The 21,189-nt window shown below is 32.6% G+C and overlaps 3 protein-coding genes across 3 annotated transcripts; 2 read left to right on the forward strand and 1 right to left on the reverse strand.

The window, feature by feature from the left end:
• Window positions 1–214: 214 nt before the first annotated feature.
• LOC149909596 (uncharacterized) lies at window positions 215–3,732 on the reverse strand. Its single transcript, XM_090117813.1, has 11 exons — window positions 3,553–3,732; window positions 3,227–3,477; window positions 2,977–3,154; window positions 2,523–2,700; window positions 2,234–2,421; window positions 1,934–2,081; window positions 1,688–1,865; window positions 1,355–1,568; window positions 767–900; window positions 591–683; window positions 215–350 (listed from the first exon to the last, which is right to left on the reverse strand). Exons 1-11 carry the CDS (start codon window positions 3,716–3,718, stop codon window positions 237–239), a joined length of 1,842 nt encoding a protein of 613 aa, XP_089973939.1. The 5' UTR covers window positions 3,719–3,732; the 3' UTR covers window positions 215–236.
• Window positions 3,733–4,259: 527 nt separating this feature from the next.
• Window positions 4,260–13,922, forward strand: mtm (phosphatidylinositol-3-phosphate phosphatase). The gene is made up of 13 exons (XM_090119643.1): window positions 4,260–4,510; window positions 4,806–4,994; window positions 5,258–5,332; window positions 5,684–5,869; window positions 6,571–6,786; window positions 7,927–8,063; window positions 8,593–8,718; window positions 9,033–9,114; window positions 9,781–9,951; window positions 10,485–10,692; window positions 11,282–11,499; window positions 12,030–12,181; window positions 12,555–13,922. The coding sequence occupies exons 1-12, from the start codon at window positions 4,385–4,387 to the stop codon at window positions 12,174–12,176; spliced, it is 1,881 nt and encodes a 626-aa protein (XP_089975769.1). The 5' UTR covers window positions 4,260–4,384; the 3' UTR covers window positions 12,177–12,181; window positions 12,555–13,922.
• A 931-nt stretch (window positions 13,923–14,853) lies between these two features.
• On the forward strand, window positions 14,854–20,686 carry Sardh (Sarcosine dehydrogenase). The gene is made up of 16 exons (XM_090119645.1): window positions 14,854–15,070; window positions 15,383–15,493; window positions 15,636–15,778; window positions 15,912–16,124; window positions 16,257–16,380; window positions 16,549–16,757; window positions 17,050–17,233; window positions 17,346–17,436; window positions 17,632–17,884; window positions 18,291–18,410; window positions 18,545–18,687; window positions 18,842–18,947; window positions 19,170–19,318; window positions 19,466–19,740; window positions 19,874–20,040; window positions 20,259–20,686. Exons 1-16 carry the CDS (start codon window positions 14,947–14,949, stop codon window positions 20,583–20,585), a joined length of 2,739 nt encoding a protein of 912 aa, XP_089975771.1. The 5' UTR covers window positions 14,854–14,946; the 3' UTR covers window positions 20,586–20,686.
• The last annotated feature ends 503 nt before the right edge of the window (window positions 20,687–21,189 follow it).

Raw genomic sequence — 21,189 nt, forward strand, 5'->3', positions numbered from 1 at the left:
TGGTTTGTATTGCCAGTTATAATATTTTGCTAGTATTTGAGGAAATTAAGAATTATGGTAGAAGAAGAACAGAAATATGTCTAATGATCTGGATCTGGAGAACAATAATCAGATGAATAACCAAAGAATGTATTCTTACATTGAATATTTCAAAAAATATTTCGTTCATAACTATATTCTTTCTATAATCCAAATAAAACAAACAATTGATTCAATTCAAGTATATTTTTGTTCTGTTAATTGTTATGTTCATGTGATACAAATATTTTGATGTGTTGAGATACGTCACTAGCTAATGTTTGAAGAGAGCCATCTGATTTTCGGCGTTTTAATTTAGCATACTGCAGTTCCTGTAAATATAGGGTGTAAATATTATGACACATACTAAAAGAATTTAATTGTGAATTTGACTGTATCAAAATTATTAAAAAAAATTAACTTAAATATTTTTTGCTCTATCACTATAACGACACAAGAACCTTGTTCCTCACCATTAATCACTACTTTATTTTCTATTACATATTAAGATATAACATTTCATTATAATGACGTAATGTTAATTAAAATACAACTATTTTATTATTCTTAACCTGTTCAGGTTCTAAAATCAAAATATGGTGACTCGATCTTCTTGATGTTGAAGGGCCAGAAAACGATGCATCGTAAGATGAAGGCAGTGGACTCTGTTTAATAAAATTGAATAATTTAATATATTAATGACCAAAACTCACTATATAAATAATAAATAATTAGTTGGATAATGTACCTTAATAGCAGGAACAAATCCAAAATGCCTAGGTAATGGCTGTGTTTGTATATTGTAAATACCATCTTCTGAAGCCACCGATACAATCGATGGCCGTGCTGAGAGCTGTTGGGCGAATAAAATTGGGTCCGCATCTAAAAAAAATATAAACAAATTTAACGGGTTACTATTTAATTTTCACTTATAACTTTTGTGAGATTCTGTCCTGCTCTTTTGTGTTTCTGTACTCTATATACCAGGTTCCAGTCAATAGTAATACGTTAAGACTTAAGACCATTAGTGATATTGCAAATGTAACTAAAACTAGTTTTTTTTTTCGGGAAAGAGTAACAACTAACAACCCACACAAAAATTCTAAAGAAAATAATAGCTGAAAAGCTCTCGTGTATATGCTGAATAAATATTTGGCCACCCTCTGCTTCTGTGTTTATTCCTGTGAAAGGGAGAACTATTTAAGACGAGATGTCGCTACTTTAAAAAAGATAAAAATATTAAACAAAATCAAGAAAAATAATTTTTACATACCATTTTCCCCGACCGTTCTTTAAAATTTTAGGACGTAACATGCAAAAAATAAGTATTACTTGCCTATATTCATTCCTTTAACTACTCTGTGAGCTTGAACTACTCTTCCAGCACTTCGTCTGAATCGGATACCCTTTTCGGATTCTCTTCTCAGCCGTTGCGCCGCTGCTGCAGATTCAGCAATGGCCATTGCAATAGATCCCATGCCAGATCTCTTAAGATTTATATCAATAAGATAACTGAGGCATATAGCGTTGGACAATACCATATCACTCGTCTTAAAAACAAAAGCACAACCAACTTCTAAATTTAAACAATAGATTTTTTTTTAATGTGGTGGGTAATTAAACGTAAAGTCGTTTAAAGACGACAACACGTATAAAAAAAAGTTATTACCGATCCCAAATTATTAACACTTATATCAATAGACCGTAACGGTGTTTTCACTAATCCAATAGCTCTTGCTAACAGATCACCACATGTAGGTGGATATGCAGCATTAATAGCTGACCATACACCAGCTGGTGGCTTCTCCAGTGGATCTGGTGTTATCCCACATCCAGAAATATTCAAGCTTAAATAAAAAAAATATTTAGAAGAAAATCCGTTATAAATTTTGATTTATGAAGCATCAATACTTACGAGGTCAGGTTACATCCTCTTGCCAAAGAGACGGCAATATGAGCAATACCTTCAGATCCTAATTTATTATTCAATCTTAAATCTAATGTACGTATTTTACAGCTTGTATAATTCAATACTTGTGATATTGCCTCAATGCCAGTTGGACCTAACGATAAAACAATATTTCGTTCAGTCAGATGACGTTTGTATTCGATATTTTCTTAACAATTTATTAGTTTATAAATATTGTATCCTTATCCGTATAAACATTTATTAGACACAAATCATTTTTTTTATGGAAATAGATTTCACACTTACCAAAAATATTATCGGCTAGAATAACATTCCGTAACTTATCATGCTTCGTTATAAATTTAGCTATGTAACTAGTACCATCGTTACCAATCTTACAGTGACTGAAGTCTAACGTCTCCAATTTCTGGCTATCTGATATTCCACGAAGAATATATTTTACTTTTTGACAATTCATATCGGTTCGTGTTATTCTACAGGAACATTTCAAGAATACAAAAATGTATTAACAAAACTTATATATAAACACTTGTTAAATTAAAGCAACATCTATTGTTTATAAATTGTAAAATACCTTAAGATTTTTAGCTGTATACATTTTTCAAGACCTCTAGCTAAATTTTTTGCATCATTAAGAGTAAACTGAAATTGATCTCTACGATAGTCAACACCAGTATAACGCAATTGGTAAGTAACATGTAATTCTACTAAATTATGTAAACTGCTTAATGCTGCATGTAGCGATATGTGATCTGAAATATATACATAATAATATATCTATTGCTCGTACTGCGTACATACACACACACATGTTATAGAAAATGTGAAGAGAAATTAAGATTTTTTGTAAAGGCTACTATTTTCTAACATGGTTAAGTAGAAATATAAAGTTATTAAAATAATAGAAAAAGTGTTAGAAGTTTTCGAAGCCTGAAGCATGAAGCATTTTCATATTCATGTCTTTAAAATGAAAATAACGAGGTACAAATAAGTATGCACTGAATTTAATATGTGATTTTAATTACAACCTCTAGTAATAATTTCTCCACGCTTGGAAGATAGCTTGCTTTCATTTGGTTTGTATGATGTTATTAAGTCAGCCATCTCTGGGGAAGTTATCCTTTGTGTAATTATATCAGCTGGTACTAAGCTCCGTATCGACAACGAATGTATATATGGCCCGCACAATTTTACCAAGTGTTGAATCTGCAATAAAATATTAATAGACTTTTAATTTACATTCTACGATTATTTGGTAAGTTTGTTAACATGCGTAACCTTTTCTGGGTCGTATTGACGTGGATTCATATTTTCAAGAATATCAGCATAATATCGCTCCATAAATATATTTATCCAAGGCTTATTCTCCATACTTTCAATATAATCGGACCATTTTGAATAATAGCATCGTTTCCAAAAAATATCATTTTTTATATTGTCTACTAATATTTGCAGTGGAATATTAGTGTCTAATATTTCCAAAAAATATTCACGATCCTTCGGAATGAATGTTTCTAATTTTGGGGTGCCTGCAGAAAAAAATAATATTTTTCGTTAAAAATATTATAAATATATTATATAAACTTTTATATGAATCTACTCACCAGACCAATTAGTATTTAATCTTTCAATACATATTGTAACAAGGGATTTTGGATGTTTAATATCCCAATCAAAATCCTCGGCTTTTAATACACGTTCCTTTTCTAGTCTTGCAGTATTTTTATACGTTGAATAAATTTTTTTATTAATACTTTCCGGTAATTTCATAGTTACCAATTAAGTAGGTAAGTATTTTATCAATAATTGCCGTTTACATTGTTACTATAACAACGTCTATCGTTTAATTGATCGAGTTTAATTGATAACAATTTGAACGCAAAAGTGCGTTCTGCTCTTAATTTCATTTTTATGTGCACTTATAATTTCGTCAAAATATTTTAATGTCATATTTTAATTCTGAAAATCTACCATATTTGTCATTAAATATGAAAAAAGTTATACAGCTTAATAAAATGGGAAATTAGGAAATGTATATCAACATCGTGGCAACATTATAATGATTGTCTATACTCTATAATCTATAGCATGACTTCTGAAATTAATTTAATAAGAAGCATTGGTGTTTTGTGTTTATTTACAAGGAATAGAAGTAATACATTTCATAGATTTAAAAATTATTAGAAAACGATGGATACATTAAATACTATAAATATATTTTAATAAAGAAATAATTAATATGAATGCAATAAAAATTTTGACGTACCAAATTACATAAAGATTGTCAAAAATATTTGTGTCATTTGTCAATGTCAGTTGCAGATTTCCAAATTCCATTTTCTTGTTTAAATAAAATATTTATCAAATGTTGATAACATTATCATATAGAAGAACATTTTAAATCATTTTGTAACTTGAATTAAACGCGTTCTTACAATGGATAAACATAATAGTTCAGAATTATTAAATTCTGATTTTTCGCTGTCCAAAAATGCTAGTTCCGATTCATTGGATTCGGACTCCAAATCTAGTTCATTGAATTCCAAACACGGACAGGAATCCGTAAGTTTCCTAATAGGCCTAATTTATTCTTAAGACTGTTATTTATGCTGTGCTTCCACTTCCTGGATTCATTAAAATTAAGGTCCAAAGTGGAAACATTGCCAGTATCCTTATAGTCTTTCATTCTGCAACAATGAGTAAATCTATGCATGTTTGTTTGTTTATAAATCGTATACGCAGTCAAAGGCAGCACAAGGAATTTTCTAAGGCTTGTAATCTGCCAGCACTTCTGATAGAAATTAATCTTCTTCTTTATATAATATGTGTGTATATTCAACTGTTTTTTTCTTTACAGGCTCATGTCCTGGGAGATATTCAGCTTTTGGATGGAGAGAAAGTAATGGGAGTTGCTCGCGATGTAACATATCTTTGTCCATATAGTGGTCCGTCTAGAGGAGTTCTCAAAGTAACAAACTATCAACTGCATTTCCGACCCACTGATGCTACATCCTTGCAGAGCACATTAAGTGTACCCCTTGGTGTGGTCAGTATAAGTAAAAGTCATATATTTGTATTATATAATATAATTTAATATTAATTTGTGTGTTATAATAATAGGATTAAGGTTTTCTCTTTACAAAACATAAAAGCAGTAAATATATATTTTTTCATATGTAATATTCAAAACACAGTTTTTCCATCATAGTGGTTACAGTCTGCCTTTCAGCTTTACAAAAAAGGGACTCATTAATTTTTAATGGGTACAAAATGTGTGATGCAATCATAATCATAATATTGTCTGTGCAGGTATCTCGGATTGAGAAGGTTGGTGGGGCATCATCTAAGGGTGAAAACTCATATGGCATTGAAGTATTTTGTAAGGTAATAGAATAATGATAATGTTTCAGCATTTTATTATTATTGCAATACACATACATATGCATGATATTAATCAGCTCCAGAAGGCGGTAGAAACCCCTGTATAGACAGGAAATATTTGTTAAGGTGTTCTGTTGTTATTTATGATCAATTATTATAATTAATTTGGTTTCTATTCTATTATGTATTAGGTGTATAAAACATAACATATAGCTTGTTTTAGGAATTAAATTGTAATATTACAACTTAGAATAATTTACATGAATCCATACATATTCATTGTCTTGTGTGGAGCAGCAATTTATATGCTTATAAACTTATTTTAATGTTTCATATTATTTAATTAATTTTTAGGACATGCGTAATTTGCGCTTTGCCCACAAACAAGAAAATCATTCTCGACGCGGAATTTTCGAGAAATTACAACAACTTGCATTCCCTTTGTCGCACAGACTGCCAATGTTTGCATTTAGCTACTCAGAGAGTTTTCCTGAAGATGGATGGCATGTTTATGAACCAGTTGCAGAGTTGAGAAGAATGGTAAGCATAAGTAGTGATGTATGTAGTATGTAGTATGCTCAGGAATAGAACCCTTTCATTTTTCAGGGTCTGATTCCATGTGGTTTAATTGTTATTAAATAAACAAAAATAATAATTAATAAATAATTATTTTAAAAAAATTATGAGGCGTGCACTTTTGGATTTTCCAAACTATTTGAAAAATTCTTTTGGTGTTAGATAACCCATTTATCGAGGAAGGCTTATAGGCTAAATATAATTACGCTAAGACCAACATGAGTGGAGCCCGTGGGTAAAACCGCAGAGCACAGTTTCTTATAAGAATATTCCTTGCTGTATTTCTATTCATCAGTATCCATCAAATAATTCATTTATTATATTTAAATACAAAATATTATAATAGTATGATTGTCTTAAGCTTCTACATTAATTTTATATCACCTTTTTATACAAGTACTGTGCCCCGCGCGTTACAATTACAGTCCCAATTTTTTTTATTTTCCTACAATTTTGTCGTATTAGGGCCGATTTTTCAATGCTTGGATAAAACTTATTCGTCGAATAATGTATAAAACTACCATTTTAAAAACGTATTCTAATTGCCTGTATTTGACAGTTTACGTGACATTTTAATATTATCGTGTAATACTTTACTGGACGGATAAGTTTTATCCAAGCATTGAAAAATCGGCCCTAGATTTTGCAATCAAGCTAATTTTCAGGGGGTAAACAACGACATGTGGCGCATAACACGCATAAACGACAAGTACGAGATATGCGACAGCTACCCGTCCGTGTGGGCGGTGCCCGCGGCGGCGAACGACGAGTTGTTGCGGTCTGTCGCCGCGTTTCGGTCGCGCGGACGTATACCCGTGTTGGCGTGGATACATCCCAGCTCGCAAGCTACTATTACGAGATGCAGTCAGCCGCTCGTTGGGGTATGTAAACATAAACTGAGTAGGAATAAGAAAAGGGAGGGTAGTTTGTTTTCTTTAATTTTACAGCTCTTTTAAATTGGTGGTTAGAAAAGGGAGGGTAGTTTGTTTTCTATAATTTTACTGCTCTTTTAAATTGGTGGTTATGGATTTAGTAATTTAGTTACAATTTATTTTTGTTTAATGTATCCATAGAAATCTAAATAACAAGACACTAGAAGTCGTAAGCGTGCGTGACCTTGTCGCCACTCAGGTGATTTTCACATCACCAGTGCATTCGTCACTGTTCAGTTGCTCTGGAGACGTATGAGTGTATACATGGTGTGTTTCAGCAATTCCCATTGCGGAAATTCTTTCACAAGTTGTAATTATACTTATAAAGGAATAATATTTCATCGGAAAATATTTTTTTTTAGAAATAATGCCGTTTTTCCTTAAAATTATAGAATATTTACAAGTACTACGAGTGTCACCATAGTAATCGAAATAACAATGAATGACACAGTCGACCATTCTTATTATCACGTTTGTTCGTATTGGAGCAAAAAGTCTCATATACTTAGGGATCTTATTCTAAAATAAACCGTAAATTCGTGCGTTAGGATACATATTCAAAAGCTTAATTTAATAGTTAAGTTAGTTTTCACTAAAATCAAGCTGTCCAATAAAAGGCATAGTTTACTTGTGTGTACTGTTTAGCTTTCGGTTTGAATGTGTTGATTTTGGCGACAGCGGTTTTCATACGAATTATGACATTATAGCACTTCTATGTGTCTTGTTATTTAGATTTCTATGGATGTATCAAAAACAACAAATTTATGAACCAAAATTTATTTATTTGACAATTTAATGTACCACACAAAGTTAAAAATATTTACAATAAACAGATTGATAAAGTACATAAGACTTCTTCTAGAAGCACTTTTGAATCATTATTACATTATATGTATTTTTAACATTAACCACCGATTCGGAAATTATAATTTTCGAAATATTCGACTAAGGCGATTTATAGGATCAAGGCGATTTATAGCACGTGCACTGTTTAAATATGTGTGTTCGTTATTCACCTCACTATTCGCAGGCATTTTTAAATGCACTATTTCAATTATCTTGTGGGTAACTTGAGAATCTACATTTTAGGTGAGTGGCAAGCGTAGCAGAGAAGACGAACGCTACATACAGTTAATAATGGATGCCAATGCACAAGCTCATAAACTGTTCATCATGGACGCCAGGCCCAGTGCTAACGCTATCGCCAATAAGGCGAAAGGGGGCGGGTAAGTTGTTTAAACTTATTGTGAATGTATCTTGAAGGTTAAGTCTACACCTAAGTTTCATTTAAAGAAAAGTTATATGATCAAAAATGTTAATGAACATCAATTAATCTGCTCCAGTATTATATAAACAACGAGTTAATTATAAAGCTATACTTTTTTGTTACTTATATATTATTTCAAATAATTTCACACTTATTTCTACAGCGTACATAATTGGCTGAGATGAAATATAATATAACAATATATTTTTTTTAATTATATTTATAAATTGTAATTATAGTCATTTATTTTGCGCTATCCTACGACCTTCTTACATTTCCTTTCCTACCAGGTTGCCTGGTAGAGATTGCTGTTCAGCAATAAGGCCGCCTTTTGTACAAATGATGCCTTTGTAATTTTGTTCTTTTTTTTTTCTGTTTTGTCCATTCATGTTTGTACAATGAAGTATTATAAATAAATAAATAAATAAATTATTTGAATATTTTAAAAATAAAAATAAATTGATATGATATAATATTTTATACAACAGTTATGAATCAGAAGACGCGTACCAGAATGCAGAACTAGTGTTTCTCGATATACACAATATCCATGTCATGAGGGAGAGTTTACGTAAGCTGAAAGAACTGTGCTTCCCGCAAATTGATCAAACTAGGTAAGTGAAGGAAATACGTGTATAGTAACTTTAAAATAAAAGCAACTTATATGATATGGTGATGACAAATAACTCGTACCTATTGTGATTTGTGATCTATACTCAGAATTATGTACATATGAAAAAACAATTATACTAAATAAGTAAATAGTATCACATAATGACAATTATACTAAATAGTATCACATAGATCACATAATTTTCTGAGTCAATGTGAGTGTTATAAAGCTCACAGTTAATAGTGTTTTGAGTTCCTAATTTATATGTTTGAAAAAAAGAAATGTTATCGATACATTATTTATATTTTTAAACAGGTGGTTTAGTGGAATCGAGGCAACCTGTTGGCTAAAGCATATAAAGTGCATATTGGCCGGCGCCGTTCGTATCGTTGATAAGGTTAGTTCATTGTCTTTTTTATCTAGTTTTTCGTTGAAGGTGCCTAGTTAAAATAAATAAATATATTGATATTTATATAAATATAGAACAGATATTTCCAATATTATATATGTATTTCTGTACTTAACATAATATTTGTGCAGTAAAAATATTTGTTTTGATAGTGAATGTTTGTATTATGCCATTGGATATTATTTCAAAATTCAACTGTTTTTTACAATCAAATAATTCTTTTCTTTTTCAATTTGGAAGAGCGAAACGAGCTCGAAATATTTTCAAAATCAACATGTTCACGACGTAATAAGAATAGGTATTTTTGTGAACTGGTAAAAGCATTTTCGCTTCTATGTAATTATTTAAATAGTGAATAGTCAAGGAAAGGTATAATGGCTCCAAAGCTTAACAATAAGATTGCAATTGTTCCGTATGATTACTTCATAATCACTACATAGTATAAAACGAAGTCGCTTTCTCTGTCCCTATGTATGCTTAAATCTTTAAAACTACGCAACGGATTTTGATGCGGTTTTTTTTTAATAGATAGAGTGATTCAAGAGGAAGGTTTTAGTATATAATTTATTATGTTTTAGACAAAGCGGGCGAAGCCGCAGGCGGAAAGCTAGTTATTTATATTTAGCACTCCTGATAATGCAAATATAATTTTAGGTGGAGAATCACAAAACATCAGTATTAGTGCATTGTTCTGACGGTTGGGACAGAACTGCACAACTCACGGCATTGGCAATGCTGATGCTTGATCCATACTACCGCACGCTTAGAGGATTCCAAGTTCTTATTGAAAAGGAGTGGCTATCGTTTGGTCACAAATTCCAGTTGGTAAGATATTATACATTTTTTGGTTCCATTCTGTTTATCTTACGTCCTAAAAAGACAAGTGTATGAAAATATATGTATTATATAAATTTGTAATCAGGCTATATCATCAAAATAGCTATTATTATTGTGTAATTTTTAAGATATTTTATTCTCCTACACATGAGCCGAAGTATGTAGGGAAGGATAAACAGTAATGTAATGCCGGGTCCAGACTGGTGAAACGTAACATGCAATGAAAAGAGTTCCGCAATAAGGTTTTGGTCACTGTTAAGCATTCCATAAGTCATTTTTTGTCATTGTAAGCTTCGTATTCAAAATTCAAGATGTATTATACAGAATATTTATTATTGTATAGCTTTTTAGCTGATCAGGATTGTACTTATATTTTATTTTTATATTTATATATAATTATACTTATCGCGGGCACCAGTCTCTCACAAATGTTAGTGTTAAGATATTATATAGATTAACAATGTATATAGATAACAATATTGTGCATTTGTGATGAGAAAAATAAATAAATTTAATTCCAGCGTATAGGCCACGGTGACGAACGTCACTCCGACGCAGACAGATCACCCGTATTCGTTCAATGGGTGGATTGTGTGTGGCAATTGCAACAACAGTTTCCCACGGCGTTTGAATTTACTGAGAGACTTCTTATAACAATAGTAGATCATCTGTATTCCTGTAGATTTGGGACGTTCCTGTTCAATACTGAAAGAGAGAGGGCGAAGGAAGGTAGGAGTTTAAGTATTCTTGGTTAGATATTGTTATATATCTATACTAATATAAAAAGGAAAAGTTTGTAATTATGTATGTATGTATTGTTTTCACGCATAAACCTCTCAACCGATTTTGATGAAATTTGGCACAGACAATCTTTAGACCTAGAACATAGGCTACCTTTTATTGCGAAATATGTACCACGGGCGAAGCCGGGGCGGACCGCTAGTCCTTTATAAAAAGAGATAATTGAAACAATCAATCAATTCAGAATTGTATTGAGTATTTTAATGAGTTTCTATCGATATAAATTTTCAGTCTTTAAAGACCATAAACTATTTTATTCCAGATAGTTTTAGATGATTATTTACTTGCAAAATAAGACCCTGAAATGAATAATTTCCTTCTTATCCTTAATAATAATAATGTAATAACTCAGGCCCCGGAATCACAGACACAATAGAAAATCTATCGTGTCGTGGCCCGATCGGGTCGTTCGGAGCTAAAGGGGTTAAAAACAATGGTGATGACAGTCCGTGTTACATTGCTAGTTTGTATTTCTCTTAGTACCATAATATATCTCAACCCTTATCTGTTTTTACAGAAGTCAAAACCAAGACAGTATCACTGTGGTCTTATATAAACAGCCGTCAAGATTTGTACCTTAATCCCTTGTATTGGGGTCCATCTTCCTTTGGACCGAATACGCCGCTATCGCCATATTCTAGGCCACAAACTGTTTTGGTACCTGTAGCTTCTTTGAGAATCATCAAGTTGTGGAAAGCGCTATATTGTAGGTGGAATCCAACAATGAGGCAACAAGTAAGATTTTGCTTAATAATGATTTCCTGAAGTGAAGAACTTGATGCAGATATTATAACTTCTAAAAAGAAAGAAAATTAAAAACATTAATCACATATTGTTCTAATAAAATAAATACAAAATCCATTATTATTAACTTATAATATATGAAATATTTGTCAAATAAGTCATACGCATTTATTAAATTAGTATAACATCAATAATACATAATATTTTGTCAGCTGCATTTTCACTTTTTACTTTTGAGTAAGGTACGCGTCACGTAAAAAGAACGCTGGATGAAAGTGATGGGGTGTGTTTGCGCAAGGATCGAGTTTTGCACAAAAGCTATGTGCCAATTATTTTATTTTTGAACTAGGCTCGTGAATCGTGGCTTCGCAACTACCTATTTGTTATTCTTATACCACCTCATAACACCAAATAGACCGATAAATCGCCAATGCGCAGCTTCCGTCAGCGTTCTTTTTACTTGACACGACCTGTAGTATCCGATTTTGATAAATAATTATAATATGTAATATATTCGCCAGGATCCCATATTCCAACGTACACGTGAGTTGGTAGCGCTCCGTGCGCAGTTGGAAGCAGCCGCGGCCGCTGCGGCGGGGGACCACGCGGCGCGGCAACACCGCCTCGCGCTCACACCGCCACGCGTTGCCAGTCCGCACCATGTCTGAACGAGGTATCACGTATTTCAATTCTTTCTGATGTTGTTCTTGCGGCAGCCGCAGCCGGCTATCATTCGGGGCGGTAACACTGCCGCACGGTGCCAGTCCGCACCACGTTTGAATTAGACATGCAATTTTTTTTAGTAACGAATTTACGGTGGCATCTGAGCGGTGCGTCAACACCGAATCTCACGCTTATAGCGACGCGTTGCCAGTCCGCATCATGTCTTAACGAAGTTCTAAATTGTAAAAATTTGAATTTGCGCCCGCAACCGTAGGTGATCACGCGACGCGACAACACCGCCTCGCTCTAATTAGCCACATTTACGCCTTTCTTCTTATAATTATTTTTTTCATCATATACCTACATTTTTTATATTGTTTCAGATTATTATGAATATAAAACAGAAACGAAATGGGAGTAACACTAAATGTAAGCAGCACACATAAAAATTTAATTATGTATTTAAAAGTAATCAGTAAGGATTTTTTTAATGATTTAGTACAAAAAAAATATGATAGAAAAGTGGTAAGAAAATTCTTTAATAAAAACTGCCATTGATTAAGTATTATTTTATATGTTTACCATAAGATATTTATATTGTGTTTTTTAAGTAATCCAACTTTCTTCAAAAACTTCGTCAAAATTATTTTATCGTTGTAATTTATGTTGTAGTTTCTTAATTGACTTGGGGAAAATGTCATTTTGTATTACGCACGTCTGTCATCTATTGAAAAGGTATCTATTAAAATCGGTTCTTTTTTTCCAAAGCTTAAGGGGACAGGACTAGATAACCAAAAAATTCCAAGAGAGTATTTATGTCTTGGTATAATATAAATAATTTGAGAAATATAGTTTTTTTGAAAACCAACTAACTTTAATTTTATGTATCAGATACAGAAATGGCGGCTTTATTCCATTGCCTCTAGTTAGAAACTAGGATAAAGAGAAAAAAATTGCCTTTAGATAGAATAGGTTAAGGACTTTTTAATTTAATTCACGAGGTGATAAGTTTTAAGGTATATCATAGAGCGCTTTTTAGTTTTATTATAGTCCTTTGTATTAAATTGTCCTCACTACAGAATCAATACAATTAGATAGTTGTATGTCGGCTACAAATATCCAAACTAGATTTGTTTTCTCAAGTATGACAATAGTAGAAATAAATTTTAGCGCATTGCAATTTGAATGAGTAAGATTTTTTACTTATTATGGTGACTATCGACTCTTGTTTTCTTGAGTTAGACCTCGTAAAACTATTTTCTTTTCATTTGTTATTAGAACGTAGAATTGTATTAGATTTTAACTTTTTTATACGTCATTCCTGGAACAAACATAATCAGTTCTTAGATTTTTATTGTATTGATAAATGATAATTCCAAAGAAACAATAACGCTTGAGCGTCAGAAAGGAGACATTATTGTATTTCTTCATTATTGTGTTTAAAACTTTATTTCAGTGGGTGTTTGAAATTTAAATAAGGTGCTTTACTTTACCTTATTTATTAATGTATTTTTATTACATAGTTTTAAGTTCGCATATGAAAGAAAATATAGTTTGAGAATTGTTTAAAAAGATTTGGCATGTTATTATTGTAAAATTATTATTTTAAACGCGACTTATTGTTTAAGAATGAAATATAATTTAGAGTCGACTATATGTAGCTTTATAAGAAATGTATTATACGTCATCATTTATTTTGTACGCAAAACGTTATAATTATTGTAAATAAAATAATAAAAGATTGGCGGTTATCTAAGTGTGTTTTTTTATGTATTTTGTTTACATGCTCAAATTACTCGTAATTGGGATGAATGAACAATGATTTATGGTTTCTTTATACTAATTCTTGCAACTATGAATGAAAATCTGGTGGTCTTCATTATTTTCAATCTGTTTTTACTATAATTCATAGTACATATTTAAATACCTACATTTCTCTGTCACTTTCGATTTAAAACCTTGCCAATAGGTTTAATGTAATCAAAATGTATCTTTATATATTTTCCTCTACAAAATATGCATGACGACTTAGTCGAACTTTGACTCGTAAGCTAACATCTGATAAATGTGGGCCGCTATTATTATGTTGTTTACTTCTTGTTACTATCGGTTCAAGTTAGCTCACACGTCAACAATACGTAAAACGAGCAATTAAAAATCATTGTGATAACGTAAGGTTGTTTAACTTTAAGCTGTAGAGAAATTGGAGATTTAATTTCATAATTCAATGGATCAAAATAAGACCTTAGAGACGAATGATGAATTGAACATTTTCAAAACATATCGCAAATAGATAGTCATATCATTTCATTTCAATAACATTACTAGCACAGAGCAAGTAATATAATATTACTAGATGACCCGGCAAATGTTGTTGTGCCCGGGAACTCTTATATTGCATAGGGATATAAAATAGTTTTGTAACGTATCTTCCAACCTATCGAATGCACACAAAATTGTTATATATTTTTATACTAACTTCGTGTTTCGTAGCTTTGAAATGCTCGAAAAGATACATAATGTTTTCATCTTAATATCTGCATATAAACAGTATTTATCAACTTGAGAATGATAGGAGAGCTCGTTATTAATAAATATTCAATAGATAAACTGAGTGTCAATCTGTACGGTCATCTCCATACGAAAATGTCTAATTAACGTAATTATATTATTTATTATCTAATTTTACGTATAGAAAGACGCGTATAGGTACATATAATAAAAGTTTTTGAGCTTAACCGGGAATTCCATTAATTTGGTAATTAATATAGAAATATGTTTAAAGTGGTAAAACATGGTTATTTAAATCCAAAAAGTAGATATTTAAAATCGGTGAACCTCCGAAAGAACTATACGACGAAAGGGGAAGTAGTGACGTCGGCTGATGTTGTAGTGATTGGTGAGTACGTGATACAAAACACATACCTATGTTTATTATCATAATATTTAAAATTTGTGCAGTATCTATGATTTATCGCATCTAAATCTGTTGACCTCAGATCTGTGTTAATGGAGGAAGTTTGCTTTACTTCAAGTTTATTATATTTTTAAATGTGGTGTAGTATAGAGAAATGGGATATTTAAATGTAGAATTGTTTTATCCTGTTAGTTAAAATTTAAATAATAAGTTTATATTTATGTTTAACTTTGAATGACCTTAATGAGTCACTCTAAATACCAAATTTAATTGTCTTTTCCTGATGTTAAATAGGTGGTGGAATAGCAGGATGTAACACACTATATCAGCTATCTAAAAGAGGAGTCAATGCTGTACTCTTGGAAAGAGCTAAAGTTACCAGTGGCACAACATGGCACTCTGCAGGTAAAAAGACGTTAAAATATATAATGGAACTTAATTGAATATCAATTATTGAATGATATGCGTTTACGGTTTAAAAACACTTTTACTTGTGCTTTATGCTAGTTAAGTCATTATTTATGTAGGTAATTTGATGTAAATACAGGTCTGGTATGGTCTCTAAGGCCTTGCGATTTGGAGATAAAACTGTTGCAAGATTCAAAGAGTGTGTACAGAGGCCTCGAGAAGGAAACAGGCGAATATGCTGGATGGATTAATAATGGTGGCATGCTAATTTCGCGGAGTGAGGTAAAACATAAAAAATATTATAAATGCAAAGAAAAACTAAGTTGGAATAAATACCTATGCCTTAAATTGACACGACTCAAAAGTTCTTCGGAGCAAGTGGGTTACCTTAATATTACTAATTGTCTTCTTTCAGATCCGCACTCAAGAATATTATCGTCTACAAACCCTGGGAAAAGCTATGGGAATTAATAGTGAAATCCTTGACCCAAAAGAGGCTCAGAAAATATTTCCTCTTCTGAATCCTTCTGTGTTTCAATCAGCTCTGTATTCTCCGCAAGATGGCGTCGTTGATCCAACAATGGCTTGCAATGCTCTTCTTAAAGCTGCAACTATGAATGGCGGGAAAGTAAGAGATAATCACATTACCTAAATGTTTTATTTTACTAATCAAAATTGTGCTTGGTCTGCTAATATCATACTATATTTTACAAAATCTTGTGGTATATATCTACCTATATTAATCTTAGTTTCTTTATAGGTATACGATGATTGCCCTATCCTTGATGTGCATTACAAACACAACTTGTTGGGAAACAAAGAAGTAACAGGCGTTCATACTGAAAAGGGATTTATCAAAACCAAGTGTGTTGTTAATTGCGGAGGTAATTATGAGTTTTAAAAATAAGTTCATAATAACAATATCTTATATCTTCAAAACTTCTGCTACGCAGGATTTATAACTCCTTCTTCTTTTTGTTGTTATATTCATAACTATCTTACGAGTGGAAAGATCTTAGGATAATAAATAAATATGTCGTAATTTTTTTCAGGTGCCTGGGGCCCTCGTATAGCTCGTTTTGCAGGCATTCCAGCATTACCCATAGTACCATTTAAACATGCCTACGTCGTATCTGAAAGTATACCTGAAATTCGGAATTGTCCCAATATAAGAGACCATGATGCGAACCTCTATATAAGAATACAGGGCGAGTCCTGCCAAATCGGTGGATATGAGCACAATCCATTAATATTAGATCAAGTAAGTTCTAAAAAATTTAAACAATGTACTGTTGCTAGTGTTAAATATTGTGATTATTATTTGAAAGGTCAAGGAAAAGATAAATCGCGATATATTTATCGTTTCTTTTAAACAAACAGAGATGCACTCAAGTTGTGATTCGTATCTTAAAGTTGAAGTTGTTTCAATTAAGTATTGTAAATACTTAATTGAAACTACTAACTACTTAATAATACTAACGATTGTCGAGATTACTATTCGGCCAATACTTTTTTCTTACCTTAGTTTAAAATGATTTTCTTCCCGCTTTTAGCTCCCTGACAATCTTCAATTCCATCTATACGACTTGAATTGGGATATATTTAATGTGCACATGGAAAGCGCTGCTTCCCTTTGTCCTAAGCTCGCTAATATCGGTATAAAGAGCACAGTATGTGGGCCTGAGTCTTTTACACCAGACCATAAACCTTTACTTGGAGAAGATCCCAATCTTTTTGGTAAGGCTTTTTACTTCATTATACTATAGAAGAAGCAATTTCAGTGTAAGGATTTTTTAGAATCTCCCCAGAATTTGGCAATGTTTTTTAATGCTGTATATTTTCCCGATAGGTTTATACCATAATTGCGGCTATAACTCAGCTGGTATGATGTTTTCTGCTGGATGTGGAATACAAATGGCTGAATGGATAATAAAGGGAAGGTCAGTAAAGTTCATTGAAACGCTTTCTCGTGATAATTTATAATCATAATACACAACCTTACAAATTATGAGTCCTTAAGTTTTAATGCCAATTTCTGTTATTAACTTGGCTAAACAAGATATTTTCTTAATAGTTACGAGTAATCTTACAGCAAAAGTTAGCAGTTAGCAGTATATTCAATAACTTCTTTTCAGACCAAACTACAACATGTTCTCTTTCGACATTCGTCGTTTCACGCCATCCCAAATGTCCCGAGCGCATTGGGCCCGTGAGAGTAGTTTCGAGGCATATGTGAAGAACTATTGCGTAGTTTTCCCCAATGATGAGCATCTGGCGGGTCGTGATTCAAGTCACGATGCGTTACATCAAGAGCTGGTGGAGGATGGAGCTATTATGCAGGCTAGGGCTGGATGGGAGCGACCCGCGTTTTTCATGCCAGGAGAAAAGGTTAAAGTCTTATGGTATATTTAAAGCTGTTGTCTATACTTCTATAAAGAGGAAAAGTTTGTAATTATGTAATTATGTATGTATGTATTGTTTTAACGCATAAACCTCTTGACCGATTTTGATGAAATTTGGCACAGACAATCTTTAGACCCTGAGAAAGAACATAGGCTACCTTTTATTGCGAAATATGTACCACGGGCGAAGCCGGGGCGGACCGCTAGTTGTTTATAAGTTAGGAATAAATGTAGAGATGAATAGCATTTTTTATCTGTAGAATCATCAATGTTCACACAATTTACTAAAATTATATTCATACGAATAGCAAGATTTATCAAATATTGATTTTCTTAGTTTATACATTTGCCATTTTATAAGAACTTTTTTTTATTTAGTCTTTTATTTTCAGATAAGAGTTCAACAATACGACTGGGGTGGTGCCCATGACTACCCAAAGAACACTGACACCCGTTACGAAGAAATTCTTAAGGGAGAATACACTTTCGGATTCTCTAAATATCACGACCTTGTAAGATATTTATTTTATTTTACTAATGAGTTCAATCGATTAACATATTTTTTATTCCTAATAAACTATATGATATATATTCCGTATCGATATATAATACAATATGTATTATTATAGCCATTTTTTAATTCTAGATTGCTAAAGAGGCACTAGCATGCAGAAATGCCGCGGCTTTATTTAACATGTCCTACTATGGCAAGTTCTACCTGACTGGACCGGATGCACAACGTACTGCTGACTTGGCATTCACTGCTGATCTAACGAAAAAGGAAAATAGGTATACATAATTAAATATATTAAGGCACTGGGCACATAATCGTATTTAAATTTTAAAGTGTCGGATCTGGGATTGATTCTCTTTCTCTTAATATGCATAAAGTTCATATTAAGTATATGTATAAATGCAAATGAGTGTTTATTTTGATTTCTAGTGTCGTGTATTCTTTGCTATTAAATGAAAAAGGAGGAGTAGAAGCTGACTTGACCGTTAGTGTTCTTGATGGTGGGAGTGGTCAATTGCACGAACCCATCTTTAAAGTGAGTATTATAATCGAAACTAAAGCTTTATATTCCTACTTTGAGCTTACTGTGGGACTAGGTCGATTTGTGTAATAATGTCCTATAATATTTATTTATTATTTATTTACTTCAAAAAATGATGAAGTTCTGATTAATCCAGCGTTTATTTATTTTTTATGTATGTTCACTTTTCAGTCAATTGTAATGTCATTTTCATTTTTTTTATGTCATACTTCATAGGGTCGTGGTTACTATGTGGTGACGAGTGGATTCAGTGCTAACCACACTCTGGCGCATCTACGACGCATTATTCAAAAGCACAAGTTACGTGCAACTATCACGGATGTAACTAAGCAACTGTGTGTCCTGGGTATACAGGGTCCTGATAGGTAATTTAATTATACATAAATTAATATAATTGCAGCTAGTTTAAATATTTCCTTTGATTTAAACTAATAACAATCCCTTTATTTCCTACCACAAACTTCTTATAAAATTACTTTTAAATTAATATGATTTTAATATTTACCTTTCAGCCAGCGTATCCTACAACGTTACACTGACGCAGGGCTCTCCAACGACGCTTTCCCAATGAACACACACCGCAGCATGCACGTATCAAAAGCACCTTATTCCGCACAGAATAAGGCCTATACTTGCAGAGCGTTGCGCGTAGCCTGGTCTGGGGAACTTGGTTGGGAGTTACATGTACCTTCATCTTCCGCTATTGAAGTATATAAGGCTTTGCAATCTGCTTCTGGATTGACTAATGCTGGTTGGAGAGCCTTGACTTCTTTGAGTCTTGAAAAGGGTTAGTGCATCAACAACATTATGGATAAACTATTATAGATTAGTTGATTCAAGGCTTATTGCAAAAACTTAAGACTAGACAAGGTTTTTTGAAAAAAGAATGTGTAAGTAAAACAATTTTATTTCTCTCCTAGGTTATCATTTATGGAATGCGGATTTGCGCAATGACGACAACCCAATAGAAGCGAACCTGGGCTTCACGTGTCGTAAAGGTGGTGATTACATCGGAAACGATGTTGTCGCAAAAGTGAAGGACCGAGGAGTCACTAAGAAATATGCTTACTTTACCCTTGATGAAAAGGTAAATTTTGAGATTTGTAGATAGGATCTTATCAAGTATTCGTAAGCCAACAATTTCTATAATAATTAGATTATTATCAATTACCCTATCGATGATAACTAGAAATAAACAATAGATTCAAATTAAAAACATGCCAACAGGAGTTCCTAGAAGTTTTGTGATTCCTAGTTAGTATTTGAATGAACACCTTTAAAAAGTACCTACGTTGTAATTTTCAGGTTGCTTTGTTTGGCATGGAAGCGATATATAGAAATGGTGAGGTTGTTGGCTACTTAAGACGAGGGGACTATGCATTCTACTTAGATAAACCAGTTGGTGTTGGCTACATCACGAACAAGGGGGATCAGGTTACGAAAGATTATTTGAAAGACGGTAAATATGAAATAGAAGTTATGGGAAAACGGTACAATGCGAATTTCCACTTCAAATCACCATTTGACCCAACCGGTCAAAGATTATTGGGTAATTATGGAGAAATAGGCATGGACGAAAATACTCATGAACCACATGCTGGTCAGAATGAAAGAGCGGGTGGTGTTGAATAAAAAGAAGTTGAAGTAAAGTATTTGGTTGCTTGGAGAATTGAGTTATTAAGAAAATACCTGTTATCCAACATGTAGTTTTGGTTATGTATTAAAATAAAGTATTTAATGTGTAATAATTGTTTTATTTTGGACTCTATTACTCCACTACTCTATATTTGTACGATTAGAATTATGAATTTATTTGTAACTAACTGCTCGCTTCTTATCGGCCAGACTTGAATCGAGTTCCAAAAAACACTGGCTGATTTGAGCTCATAGACTATGTAATTAATACACACACCGGCACAATTAGCGGAACAGAAACCGATGCGCGAGAAGATCGTCTGGGATTTGAACGAATGGCAGCAGGTTCTCTTTACTGATGAGTGCAGAGTTCTTTTAAAACATATCGATGGGAGACAAAGAATATGGAGACTCAAAAGAGAACGCCACATACAGTCTAATTTTGAACACACAGTGGCTTATGGTGGCGGCTCGATTATGGTTTGGGGAGGGATATGTTTGGGAGCTCGCACGGAGTTAGTGATAGTCACAGGAGGGACGATGACAGCAGATCGATACATCAGAGACATTTAAGAAAAACATGTTCTACCATTTGCCCCAT

This window comes from Colias eurytheme, chromosome 3 (assembly GCF_061535395.1).
Source record: "Colias eurytheme isolate Ceu_HAF_F1 chromosome 3, ilColEury1 Martin Lab GWU primary, whole genome shotgun sequence".
NCBI classification, from domain to species: domain Eukaryota; kingdom Metazoa; phylum Arthropoda; class Insecta; order Lepidoptera; family Pieridae; genus Colias; species Colias eurytheme.

What these genes read in the sequence shown, in the direction of transcription:
- mtm (XM_090119643.1), top strand. Translation starts at nt 4,385, where the DNA reads ATGGATAAACATAATAGTTCAGAATTATTAAATTCTGATTTTTCGCTG. An exon ending in CCAAACACGGACAGGAATCC is followed by an intron (nt 4,511 to 4,805) that starts GTAAGTTTCCTA and finishes TTTTCTTTACAG; the next exon opens with GCTCATGTCCTGGGAGATAT. An exon ending in TTGGTCACAAATTCCAGTTG is followed by an intron (nt 9,952 to 10,484) that starts GTAAGATATTAT and finishes ATTTAATTCCAG; the next exon opens with CGTATAGGCCACGGTGACGA.
- LOC149909596 (XM_090117813.1), bottom strand. Translation starts at nt 3,718, where the DNA reads ATGAAATTACCGGAAAGTATTAATAAAAAAATTTATTCAACGTATAAA. An exon ending in AGTTAAAGGAATGAATATAG is followed by an intron (nt 901 to 1,354) that starts GCAAGTAATACT and finishes TATTTTTTTTAG; the next exon opens with ATGCGGACCCAATTTTATTC. An exon ending in GATTTGTTCCTGCTATTAAG is followed by an intron (nt 684 to 766) that starts GTACATTATCCA and finishes TTTATTAAACAG; the next exon opens with AGTCCACTGCCTTCATCTTA.
- Sardh (XM_090119645.1), top strand. Translation starts at nt 14,947, where the DNA reads ATGTTTAAAGTGGTAAAACATGGTTATTTAAATCCAAAAAGTAGATAT. An exon ending in GAATGGATAATAAAGGGAAG is followed by an intron (nt 17,437 to 17,631) that starts GTCAGTAAAGTT and finishes ACTTCTTTTCAG; the next exon opens with ACCAAACTACAACATGTTCT. An exon ending in GGTATACAGGGTCCTGATAG is followed by an intron (nt 19,319 to 19,465) that starts GTAATTTAATTA and finishes TTTACCTTTCAG; the next exon opens with CCAGCGTATCCTACAACGTT.